General features: G+C 39.5%; 1 protein-coding gene across 1 annotated transcript; it reads left to right on the top strand.

The window, feature by feature from the left end:
- Positions 1-4,000: 4,000 nt before the first annotated feature.
- On the top strand, positions 4,001-12,465 carry LOC117049822 (beta-Ala-His dipeptidase-like). The gene is made up of 12 exons (XM_033154797.1): positions 4,001-4,129; positions 4,668-4,778; positions 4,882-5,025; positions 5,784-5,946; positions 6,226-6,308; positions 6,413-6,610; positions 7,447-7,531; positions 9,439-9,599; positions 10,424-10,588; positions 11,250-11,391; positions 11,852-11,999; positions 12,367-12,465. The coding sequence occupies exons 1-12, from the start codon at positions 4,127-4,129 to the stop codon at positions 12,428-12,430; spliced, it is 1,467 nt and encodes a 488-aa protein (XP_033010688.1). The 5' UTR covers positions 4,001-4,126; the 3' UTR covers positions 12,431-12,465.
- The last annotated feature ends 112 nt before the right edge of the window (positions 12,466-12,577 follow it).

The raw sequence follows: 12,577 nt of genomic DNA, 5'->3' as shown, positions 1-12,577 counted from the left end.
CCTGCTGATTTGAAGCGGCTGTGCAAAGTGGTTATTGGCCAAACATCTCTGATACTACACTGTACTACACCCTCTCTTCAGAGTAGTTTTCAGCTTAAAACAAATATAATTGTATGTTGAATGGTTCTACAAATAGCATTTGAACTAAACATAAAGTGGCTAGTCCACCTAAACATGATGAGCGGGTCCAAACTGGTAAGGAAAACTGTGTTTGCTGCATGGTGTTTGATACATTTGTAATTCAAAGAGCAAAGACAGAAGAAAGCTGGACTCATTGTACATTTGCAGTGACAAAATCAAAATGTTTGGCTCAGTGGCATAAATTGCATGGAATCAGTGGATATCTGGGCTGATATAATGCTGTACTAGGTGCACTTAGTAATTGTACAAATTACTGCCAGTTTAATTATAAAAAATCTAAGATATAGATTTTTTAAAAAAGAGTTTGAGAATGAAGACAGAGAAGAGAGAGGTTTTGTTTTGTTTTGTTTGTTTACAAATGGCAGAAATTTATTGATGATACTAAAAGATATTTAGAACCAGATAGGATTTATGGGTTCACAATATATTAATATTTGGGGGAAGATACATAATGCAAAATGGATATAGACATGTTTAATTATGAAAAGACAAGTGAAATTGGAAACAAAGTGATACAAGTCTTCTAACAGATCAAGAGAAATAGATTACGAGAGCCTTCTGTTAAGATATGAATTACAGTATTAGTATTATAATTACGTAATACAACTTATTGTTCAAGTTGTGCATTTTGTTAAGATTAATATCTTTGTGATACAATGGAATTGTGATATGATGACGTTACTGTAGTTTCTTAATATACAATATGAAATTTTGTGTTAATAATAAATAATGAACACGCAAATATTGGATAGCCGAGAGCTTGAAATTTGTCCCAGATTAACCATTTACTTGAGTGAGAATTAGCTGAGCTCAAGCATTATCAATATTTGTTCATCCCAAATAGACAAAGGTTCAAGGACCTATTGATAAGTTATGTTCATACCAGGCCAGTATCACATACAGAGGAAAATCAGAACAGAAAAAATAGTGCCTCCTTCATGTTTATTTCTGAGATGCTTGTATAATGTGCCTTGCAATTTACAACAATTAATAAGCTAGATGACTGAATCTCAGTTGTCAAACAATGACCATTGCCACTGAAAGTTTTGAAATGCAACAGAACAACAGCAGACAGACAGAAGGAGAAACTAAAAAGTGAAGGGGCCAGATGCACCACACAATTCTGCATCTGGGCTGTGGCCCCAGAAAAGGCCCCCTAACTCAGTGAATTAGTAACAACAAAATGCAGTAAATAAAATCTACAATTCTAGTTACAGGTAGGTAGCCGTGTTGGTCTGCCGTAGTCGAAACAAAATAAAACAAATCCTTCCAGCAGCACCTTAGAGACCAACTAAGTTTGTTATTGGCATGAGCTTTCGTATGCATGCACACACACGAAAGCTCATACCAATAACAAACTTAGTTGGTCCCTAAGGTGCTACTGGAAGGAATTTTTAAAATTGATTTAAAATCTACAATGTGTACTGTCTTTGTATATTTTCTCCCATCCACAAGGCAAAGTCTTAATGTTTCCCTAATGTTCCACAAAAGCCTTGATTTGTTCATTACAGCAAATGTATCTCTTTCCAAGTCTTTAATCTATTTGAACAGCAATCTTTAGTTCTCTTCTCTTTTGGTGACAGCCATTTTACTCCGAGTTTTGTGCATATGTTTTTGTCAATAGGTAATTTAAGGCTGTTAAAAGACCTCTCAATGCATCTGTCTTTACTGGTGCAATCCTCTGTGAAGCATTAATTGCTTGCAGCGTTTCATCAGAATCAACTGCTCTGATGCTAATTACACTGGAAAACCACTAAAGCTGAAAACAAAAACAATTATAGCACATTAATATGTGAGAACTTGCTTGTGGCTATTTCTGATGAGCATAGTGGGGGGAAAGAAATATTTTCCCAGCATATTCATAATGGCAAGATGATGATCATTATTGTATCAGGGCTGCAAGCACTCATCAACATTGCAATTACATTTCAAATTCCATTAGAAAAGCGAACTTTCTGCAGAATCACATTTCATGCTTGTCTTGTGCATGGTCACACAGGTCTTCTCTCATAACCCTTCCCACAATCTGAGCACAGTTGGAAAGTGTGGTTGGGCACATATGGGCTATTACTTTGTGACATGATTAGTGATGCCCATCATGACTCCCGCCCACCAATATGCCTGCTGTGAACCTCACCAGCAAATCTATAGCCCCGGCAGCTTTGGGCTGGCTGCTGCACCTTTGACACTGAGAAGTCGTTGCAGAAGAACTGTGAAATGGGTACAATCTGCTTGGGGTACACTTGATGTGTGTTCTTGCAGAAAGGCCCAGAGTGATCGGATCTGCTCTGGCCTACTGCACGTTTCAAGAACCTGCAGGCATCTGCACTGCATTTCCCCTCTTACAGCATCCACTACCACTTACTTCCCAATGGAGAAACCTACCAAGGGCCTCTCAAACCTTCAGTGAAGGAAATGCAGATAACTGATAAAAATGTGACATGGCTCTCTGAGAACTAATCTTTCTCCTCGCAGATTTCAGTAACAAATCAGAATGGGAATAATTTGGGCAGTAGGTTGTGGGCAGTCAAAGGGCTAGCAATTTTGTGACTGCTTTATTAAGTGGGTCTATTTAGGTGGTCATGTGTCCTACTTTGCAGATGACAGTTCTCTAGTTGAAGGACCCAAATCCAGCTGGAAGATAAAGAAGCCTTGAAGTTGCCCATTAGCACTTCAGTCCTCAAGAGTGATCCGCGACTGGACCTAATGGTCAGGGGTACCTTTACCTTTACCTCAAGAGAAGACAGAGCAGGCACCCAGGCTAGTCTTCACAGCCAGGGTGAGATCTAAATAATATCAATGCTATTTAAATAATTCTCATTATTTCTAAATTTGCAGCTCTGCATATGAATTAACACATGCAAATACTATGCAAATATGAGTCCTTTTTGGCAATGCCTTAGTGGCCTCCCTGTGTGTCCAACATGCCAGCTATCCAAGGATATACCTAATTTCAGATACAGTGGAAGCTGAACTTGTAGTGCAATGCACATCTAATTGAGTACATACATAGTGAAGGCTTTCTCTGTGGGTTTGGCTACAGGGGAATTGGTACTATTTAAAAGAGATTCCGATTTCCCTGCAATCTGGTGTTAGCACTGGACATCTTTTGGTGCTTGTCCTTGTAGGGCTCACTGCTGATACCTTCCTTGGTCCCCATTTAAAAATTAAAATGCAATAAATTCCAGTGCTCCCGTCTGGCTCATTTTAGTTTCCAACAAAATACCCTCAACTTAGCAGTGTTTTGAGACGTTGTAGGAAATTAAAATAGTGACAAGTGGGTAATGGCACCAGCATCCACTTCTCCCAGGGACATTTCAAACCTGGAATTGCAATGTCTGGTCCTGTGAGTTTGTTGCTTAAAATACTTTTTTTCAAATTTTACAGTTAAAGTAAAAATAATGGGAACAAAACTAAAAGCCGGAAGGTGCTTTGAAGGGGGAGTGAGGGAGCAAAGTTGGGGGAAGGTTTTGCTTATTGAATCTTTGTTTATGCCTAATCCAGAAAATACTTCTCTTCTGAGCATATCGGACTCCTCATCACTTCTACCAGAAGCAACTTGCACCCACAACTGTGCGACACTGAAACATTGGATGGCCATGCCCTATAGTGGCACTGTGCTGGATAGCACTCATTCTTCATACAGTATTAACTTTTACAATCCTTAAATTTTTCTGATGCCCACACAATACTCAATTATTTTCCAACACTGTGGGCATTGATGGATCAGCTTGTGTTTACTGCACAGTAACTGTAACTTCCTGGGAAAAAAACACATCAACCAGACAGTTAACAAATTAGCAAACTGTTTGCTCAGGCTAGATAAACAGTGGGAACTGAGATAAAATTAGTGGGGCAGAATGGCTTGTAAAGCAAAAGCTTCCTGAATTTTGAAATAAGAGGACATCTCACAGCCTCCGCTTAGTGACTCTATTGGCAAAGAAGACAAGAAGAATAAATTCTATCACTACTTGTCTCTACTGCCATGGTGAAGTATTGCCTGTTTCTCTTACTATTTGCAAATGCTAAGTATGGGTGAGAACAATCCATCAGTCTGCTTTTGGACTGATGGAACATATGCAGAAGCGGTATATAATAATCTTTAAAAAATCTTTCTCTCTCTCTCTCTCTCTCTCTCTCTCTCTCTCTCTCTCTGTGTGTGTGTGTGTGTGTGTTCCTCTCCACAAAAGGCACTGTAAGTCAATAGTGTATTGTATAGAAAACTAATTGCATAGAGCACTGTCTTTGGAACATTTCACTGCTCAGGCAAGTGGCAGGAAACGGAACTATTGCAACAGAAGGGTTTGCCAGCGGTTTGTTTTTCAAAGCACTCAAAGATTAATCTAGACCAAGACAACAGTGATAGAATAACAAACAGCAATCTTAATTTATAGGGCAAACTCTAGTCTCACCCCCTGCCCCCTAGATAAAGTGGAATCTTCTGTAACCAAACAGTCCAGGTCAAACTGTACAGAATTTTGGCTCTGAGAATTGCAGGCTACTAATAATAGCAATTATTCTTTCAGATATCCCTTATATTTCTTCTTGCTTTCACAACTATTACCGGTGAAGCATCACTTGCCCCTGCAGATCAAGTATTTCAGTATATTGATGCACATCAGCATGAATATGTACAGGTACAAGCGGGTGTACTGTTTTGGGACAAGCTGGAAAACTAGAGTGAAGGAGTGTTACCTGGAATGTGGATTCCATCCCCCTCATAATTTCCTCTTTTCACAGAGACTCAGGGAATGGGTGGCCATTGAAAGTGACTCCAGTAACCTTCTGAAGAGGCAAGATTTGATTGAAATGATACACTTAGCAGAAGAGAGGATAAAATATTTAGGAGGAACTGTTGAGTTGGCGGAACTGGGTGTACAAGAGGTAATCTATTGTGTTTCAGCATGAAATCTATCTTAATATATAATGAGGATCACCTTAAGGCTACTGCTTAATGTCTCTAAAGAGGCTTTGTTAATCTGCCTAAACTGAAAACATTCCAGTCTTTCATGCTATGTGTTTTGGTCACCCACTCTCCTCCTCCTCCAATATTTGCGTGGACAGACGGAGTCCCCCCAGACCCCCAGGTGTCCCCTGAGCAGAATAATGACTCAAGACAACATGCTATGGGATTAAAATTGGCCACAACTTTATTAAGATTCAGATGTAGGGAGACCTTGGCTCAGGCACTGGGTGTTTACATTCAGGGTTTTCCAGAATGTGTGGGGATTAGGCTGGCTCTGGAGAACATATGTTCCAAGCAGAGAGCCTGCCCACTGTTCGCTGCCGCTGGTGGGGGAGAGCAATGACAACCTCTCGGCGTATGCCCAATGCCTCCCCCCAAGACCCCCTTTAACGAGGAACCCTGGTATCGCCGCCCCAATGGGGGTGTGGGATCACCACCCCATGCCCCCCCATTTAGGAAGATGACTAAAGGATTCCACACAAGGCCTGAAACTGCCAAAGTTGTGACATATTGCTATGGGAAAGGCGAAACCTGCCAATGCAAGGAAATTCCTTTCCGGCCCTTTAACAGCGGCCTTTGACATGGTCAGGACGTGAGGAGATTGGGTAAAAGAGGCAAGTGATAGCTTCTAACACATGTATAAGATTGCACTGTTAATGCATCACTTCTGCTTTAGCTGCATAATGGAAGTACAACTCGTTTGCCACCAGTCATTCTGGCAGAATTTAAAAAGGACCCTAAAAAACATACAGTTTGTTTTTATGGACATCTGGATGTGCAGCCAGCCAGATTAGAGGATGGATGGGCATCAGAGCCATACAATTTGACAGAAAAAAATGGTGAGCATTTATTATTATTCAATGGCAGCAATACAGAGACAAAATGTCACTGAATACAAGTTCTTGGGTGGCAATAGTGGGAGAAGGTATTGCTTCAGGCTCTGCTTGTGAACCTCCTGCAGGCATCTGATTGGCCACTGTGGAAACAGGAGGGTGAAACAAATGGACCTTTTATCTGGTACAACAGGACTCTTATGTCACCTCTGAAACTTGTAAAACACTGTACAATTGAATAACTGGATTCTATCAGCTTCTCTTTATTTCCCTTTTATTTTCAAGGTAGTCTGTATGGACGTGGAACCTCAGATGACAAAGGGCAAATTCTGGCTGTACTGAATGCAGTAGAAGCACTTCAACAATATGTATATGATTATTTTTTTTTAACAAGTCTTTCTTATTTCATAAAATCTGCCATCAAACCAAACCAAACACACTGTTTACTACATTTTAAACCACTCTCTGACAGGAACTTCCTGTGAATGTAAAGTTTCTTCTTGAAGCCATGGAAGAAGTAGGATCCCCTGGACTATTGAAACTGGTTGAAGAGAGAAACAGTACGTTTTTTTCAGATGTCGATTACATTGTGATCACTGATTCCGCATGGATCAGCAACAAACCAAGTATTACATATGGAACAAGGGGGAACAGCTACTTCTTAATTGAGGTATTTGGGGCTCTTTAATATTGTTACAATTAGTAGAGTCAGTGTGGTGTAATGGTTGGACTATGCCCTAGGAGACTAGGGTTCTAATCCGAGGCAGCCATGGAGCCCAGTTTAACCCATGGCACAGGGTTCTTAGAATAAAATAGAGGTGTGGAGAACCATGGACCACCTTGAGCTACTTGGAGGAAAGTTGGGATATAATAATGCTAATTTTACAGACACATCTTATCATTCATTTTATTATCATTCGCCTGTAAAGTTTCTAACAAATAAGCTACTAAGCGAGGATTACCATTTTTAATTGATGCATGTCTGAGAAGGATGAGTGTGGGAACGTTTATATAATTTAGCAGAGTTTAAACGATCCTGTTTGAATTTATGCAGTGACCAGCGGGTTGCTAACTCGTTTGAGTCCTATCAATAATTATACCTTCCTGGTTGATAATCCCTTTCTGTCCCTCTTAAAGAAAACACACGTGAATCTGAATCATATTAACATAAACTACTTTACTATCAGATTCATTCAGGTTTACAGAGTTGTTCCTGAAGGCAGGCTTAGGTTACGTAACAGATAAACTATATACTAGATAGTAGTGAGTCATGAGAAGACTGCATCCGAGCAGTTACCAGTTAACACTCCTTGCAGCAACCGACAAAACTGCCTGCCACATAGAGGCAGTTAGTTCTCTCGGAATGTTGGACATGACTGACAGCTTTATATCCCACAATGAGCACACAAATGTGAAGCTTGTGCCTGTTCATTTTCCTGATGCAAAATCTTGGTATGGCATGGCATACTAACACACCCTCTGATTCCTTTATCTACTTTTTTCTAGGTTGAATGTGCTAAAAAAGACTTGCATTCAGGGACCTTTGGAGGTATAGTTCCTGAAGCAACCAGTGACTTAATATATCTGTTGAGTAAGTACAGTTTCTGCTAGTGAACAACTAGCTCACACTTTCTAGGCTGCTTCAAAGCTTGACTATTGAGATTTCAGCATTGGTAACCTCAAGACTGGATTACCGCAACACGTTCTATGTGGAGCTTCCCTTGGGCACCTTCACAGCTGCAGCTAGTGCAAAATGCAGGGCTTAATTGTTGACTGAGGTACCCTCTCGGCGCCATATAACACATCTGCTGTAGAAGCTGCATTGGCTGCCAGTACAGGTATGTGCAGTTCAGGGTCTTGCTTTTAGCCTTTAAAGCTAAAGTCTTTAAAACAACTTGGGACCAGGATATCTAAGGGTCTGCCTTGCGTATATCCCTGCCAGGCAACTGTGCTCATCAGATGGGGCACTGCTGAGAGTACCATAAGCCCCAGAGGTGTGTTTAGCCTATACTAGAAACTGAACTTTTAGTGCTGGAACTCTCTAGAATAAATTACCAGCTGAAACCAGACAGGTGCCTAGTGTGATGATATTTGAAGGCATTTTTGTTTATGAAAGCTTTCCTTGAGGTGCAACCCAGTCATATATGGAAGATCAACTTTATATTTAATGAAATTGTTTCATTGCTATCATCATCATCATCATCATTTTACCCCACCCCAGCCACTCTGGGCAGCTTCCAACATATATAAAAATATAACAAAACATTACACATTAAATAGCTTCCTGATAAAGGGCTGCCTGCCTTTAGATGTCTTCAAAAAGTTATATAGTTACTCATCTCCTTGATATCTGATGGGAGGGCTAAACGAAAGCTAAACGATTAGTACTGGTCTGGACAACATGCTAAGCCAAGCATGTCAAAAAATTATATAGTTACTCATCTCCTTGACATCTGATGGGAGGGCGTTCCAGTCTGGAGAAAGTTGAGTACTGGTCTGGCAACATGCTAAGCCAAACCATGGCTTAGCTTAGCAAACCACAGCAGCTGAATGATCAGGGCAGAGTAATGTGGTCACAGTCTGCTGTCTGGAGCTTTGATGCTTGCAAGTCCATGGTTTGGCTTAGCTTGATGTACAAATCAGGCAGAACCATCCCATCCATGAGGCAGACTGTCTCAGATGGAAGAATCCAAGGGGCGCCTCCTTCGGCACACACACACCCCAAAGCAAGAAGTGGCTACAGTGGTTTTTGGCTTCCAGTGAGATTTCACAAAAGCCCTGTGAGATCTCACAGTGGCCTCCGCGTGATTTCACTGTGCTCTCACAAGATCTTGCTGGAAGGAAGCTTCAGCTGGTAACCCTAGGAAGCAAGGCTTTGGCGAGGGCAGCAAGAGGGGGCAGGCAGCACCTTCTCACTTCTCCTCAGGAAGCAAAATAGGACAGGCTGTTCCTGAAATAAAACTATTACGTCTATAGACATTCTAATGAACATTTGTAGGTTGGGGTCAGAGCTTGCCTTATGCATGCCATTATTCCAACCACCTGCTCCCATTCATCTTCTTCTTGTTTAGCCATTATCTTACTCTTGGGATCTGGCTTTATAGGTTGATCTATATATTAATGGTCCTTATCAGTAGGAATGGTTGTGCATGTTCTCTGATGCCGAAGAAGTATACGGTAGCTCTTCATAGAGATTCTTAGATAACAGCAAAGCTTAGCATTTTCTGTAGGTTTATCATGTAACATATTTTGTTAAAAAATAAAAGGGAAATGGGGCAGCTCCAATTTATTGATTTTTAATAGACTTTAAGAGAAATATTCAATAAAATTTAAAATTTTTAAAGGACTAATTTGAGACTTGCCTTCTTTATTCCCTAGTTTTAAAAGAAGCAATTTTAATTGATGTTTGGTATTACATTCTGTTCATTAAAAAAAAAAGTAACAGCAAGTTCTGTTATTTCTGTAGTTCCTCTTCAGAACTTGTACATTTGTTTTCAGGTACCCTCGTCGATTCTTCTGGTCATATACTGATACCTGGGATTTATGATGCAGTTGCTCCTCTTACGGAAAAAGAAAAGAAACTCTATGAAAAAGTTGAATGGGATTTCAAGAAGCAGAAGGACATATTTGGCATAAGAAACTTCACATATAGCACTAAAGTATATGCCACATTGATTTTGTATTCAATTCTAAGCTGAGCTTTTGATAGCTGGTTTCAGAATTTTCAGTTAGGATGGGGCAAATTGTGGGAATTCCTTTATAGTTGATGTAGTAGCATGGTGGCTAAAACGCAAAATTCAAATCTGGGTCTGCTCTACCATTAGGCAGTGTGGGACAGCTACTACAGGCAGCTGATTTTGGGTGTACTGTAATGAAAGGGCAGCATGTCCCTTTTTGCAGAAATATGCTTGTAAAATATGTATACAAGTCACTAGCACAATTTTCTTAGCCTGTATTAATGAATTCCACCTTTATGTGGAAGTGTCAGTCCCAAATGTACTGTCAGATTAGGGATTGTAGAGTAACCCCAAGTCTAGTATCATGAGACAGAAAAATGTCACTCAACCATTTTCTCCACGATTAGTCTGAATTAGTTCTGCCGTCAGGAATATGATTTTTGGGCCAAAGTCTAGCACCCCACTCAGTAGAATGAGTGGGGGTGGGGTGGGGGTGACAAACATACCAGGTAGATTACCACATTTTGAAATAAGTGAAGCAATACACATTACCATTTAAAGAAGGGGGAGGGTGCCATAAGACCACGTATTCCAGGCTCAAAAATTGATTCACTTGGAGAATCTAGTTTTTATGTTTTATTAGTTTGCAGGTCACTTTGGATCGTATTTTATGAAAAAGCAACTAAAAAAGCAAATGATAATAATGATATAAATAACGATTTGTCCGTGTAAAATAATAGGAATGGTGAGCAAACTGCAATTTATTGTTTAAGACTTTATATTGCTTTAAAAGTTGCTTTGTTTAGGAAGAACTATTAATGCGGAAGTCGCGCTACCCATCTTTGTCCATCCATGGAATTGAAGGCGCTTTCTCTGCACCTGGAACTAAGACTGTAATCCCTGCAAAAGTAACCGGGAAATTTTCAATACGCCTGGTTCCACATATGGATCCCTCTGTAGTAACAAAACAGGTAGAGTTCTGGGTTGTGTGTCTTTTAAACCTCTTTATTCTCTTGTGATAAACAGTGCTAATCATTTGCTTTCCTCAACTGATGTGATGTTTCTAGCAACCTAGCCTAAAATAGGCCTACTCAGAAGTAGGTCCCCACTGTGTTCAATAGGGCTTATTCCCAGGTAGGTGTGTACAAGATTGTTGCCATGCAATGGAATACAATGCATGTTCATTCATAAATAATCCCTACTGAGTTCTATAGGACTTTTTATCAAATATGTGTGTAAAGGATTGTAGCCTAACGCTGCAACTCAAGTATGCTAACTTCACATGAATTAAACTGAGGCTTACTTCTGGGTAACATGCAAGGCATTACATTGCTAGTGAATTAACTCAAAATGAAGTTGATAATATATTTAAGGTACCGGTACTAGCTTGAATCACAGAGAATGGGAGTTTGAAAAATGATGACCAGCACATTGAGGCACCAAAAGATAATCACCAGCACATTGATCAGCCTTCATTCAAAGCTCAAAGTGTGCTAGACCATAAATACTACAGGTCATTATCCCACAATGCATCTTCATAAGTGGAAAATTAATATATTATTGTGTTATTATGACAGATTTAACTTTCTCCAGGAGCAAACTAGAATAAACTTTCACTATTATTCTCTTGAGGTAATGGATCATTTGAACAAGAAATTTGCTGAACGGAACAGCCCTAATCATATTGAAATATCCAATGTCCAAGCATCAAAGCCGTGGCTTTCTGATACAGATGAACCTCTGTATTTGGCTGGAAGAAAGGCAATAGAGAAAGGTCTGGTCACTTTACTGCAACCAATTACAAAAATTTGGGCTGTTGTGATTATTATGAAGCACCCAGCATACTAAAAAGCAGCGTAGAAAACTTAATAGCAATGGCTGCATCATTACAAAAAAACAAAGTAATCTACACATGCATCCAATACTAAAACTGCAATGCTATGTGAATGTGTATGTAATTCACAGTATTTTGAAGAAGCATTTTGGCCTTGCAAGAGGCTCGTTTTGTCTGTTTTGTGAAAATATATTTTAAAGAACAGTTATGGGACACGTTATGGTTTAACACAGTTGTTTTTGTGGATTTTGTCAGTTATAGACAGGATCACAACTAGAAGTAGTTAACTTTTAACTCAAGATTGCAACAAAGACAAATGCATCTGTTCTGGGACTTAGTTTGATAAAATGTTAAGTAACCTGTCTATGAAAATTAAGTTTTCTGTATGTCTATTTGTTAGTATTCCACACCGAGGCTGACTTGACCCGAATAGGTGGAACCATTCCAATTGCTTCACATTTCCAAGACATAACTGGCAAGAGTATAATGCTTCTAGGAATAGGAGGACCAGATGATGCTCCTCATGGTCAAAATGAAAAGATCAACAGGTAAATTGTAGGCCTTTAAAATAATGAAGTCTCTTAATAGTGGGGGAAATGCTACGGTAAGTGAATTTTAAGCATAATCTCTGGAGAGAAGACAACTTTGGGACTGCTGTTTTGTGTGTAACAAAAGCCACCTATAAGCTTCTTGAAGATGGAAAAACTAAACATACAGCATTTGAAATACTGATGTAAATGAAGTAGAAAAAGTGTGAATAATAAAACCAGATGTAGTATTGGCCATAAATTATGATGCTTACTCATTAACGTAGTCATACATTTTCCCAAATTGTAATTTAGACTCTCATATTCTATCTGCATTCTATCTGCTTATGCATGCCCACTGTTAATCTTGTTTTCTTCTTAAATGTAGGCACAACTTCATTGAGGGAACCAAACTATTTGCAGCCTTCCTTCAAGAAATTGCTTCTACCTAGAAAAGATGGCATGATAATAAAAACCCTCTAAAGCACAGCTGCATACATCCTTTTTTGAAATGTTCTTAAAGGAACACACACACAAATATATTTAGTAATTTAAACGTGATTAAGTCAATAAATACTTGTGTGGAAAAGAGAGAAGAT

The sequence above is a fragment of the Lacerta agilis genome, chromosome 7, assembly GCF_009819535.1.
Source record: "Lacerta agilis isolate rLacAgi1 chromosome 7, rLacAgi1.pri, whole genome shotgun sequence".
Lineage (NCBI taxonomy): Eukaryota > Metazoa > Chordata > Lepidosauria > Squamata > Lacertidae > Lacerta > Lacerta agilis.
Note: the sequence above shows the minus strand (reverse complement) of the source record. Positions and strands in the feature narration are given on the sequence as shown.

Coding starts and splice junctions, on each gene's coding strand:
- LOC117049822 (XM_033154797.1), top strand. Junction 4,779..4,881: donor ATCAGCATGAATATGTACAG/GTACAAGCGGGT, acceptor CTCTTTTCACAG/AGACTCAGGGAATGGGTGGC. Junction 5,947..6,225: donor CAATTTGACAGAAAAAAATG/GTGAGCATTTAT, acceptor TTTATTTTCAAG/GTAGTCTGTATGGACGTGGA.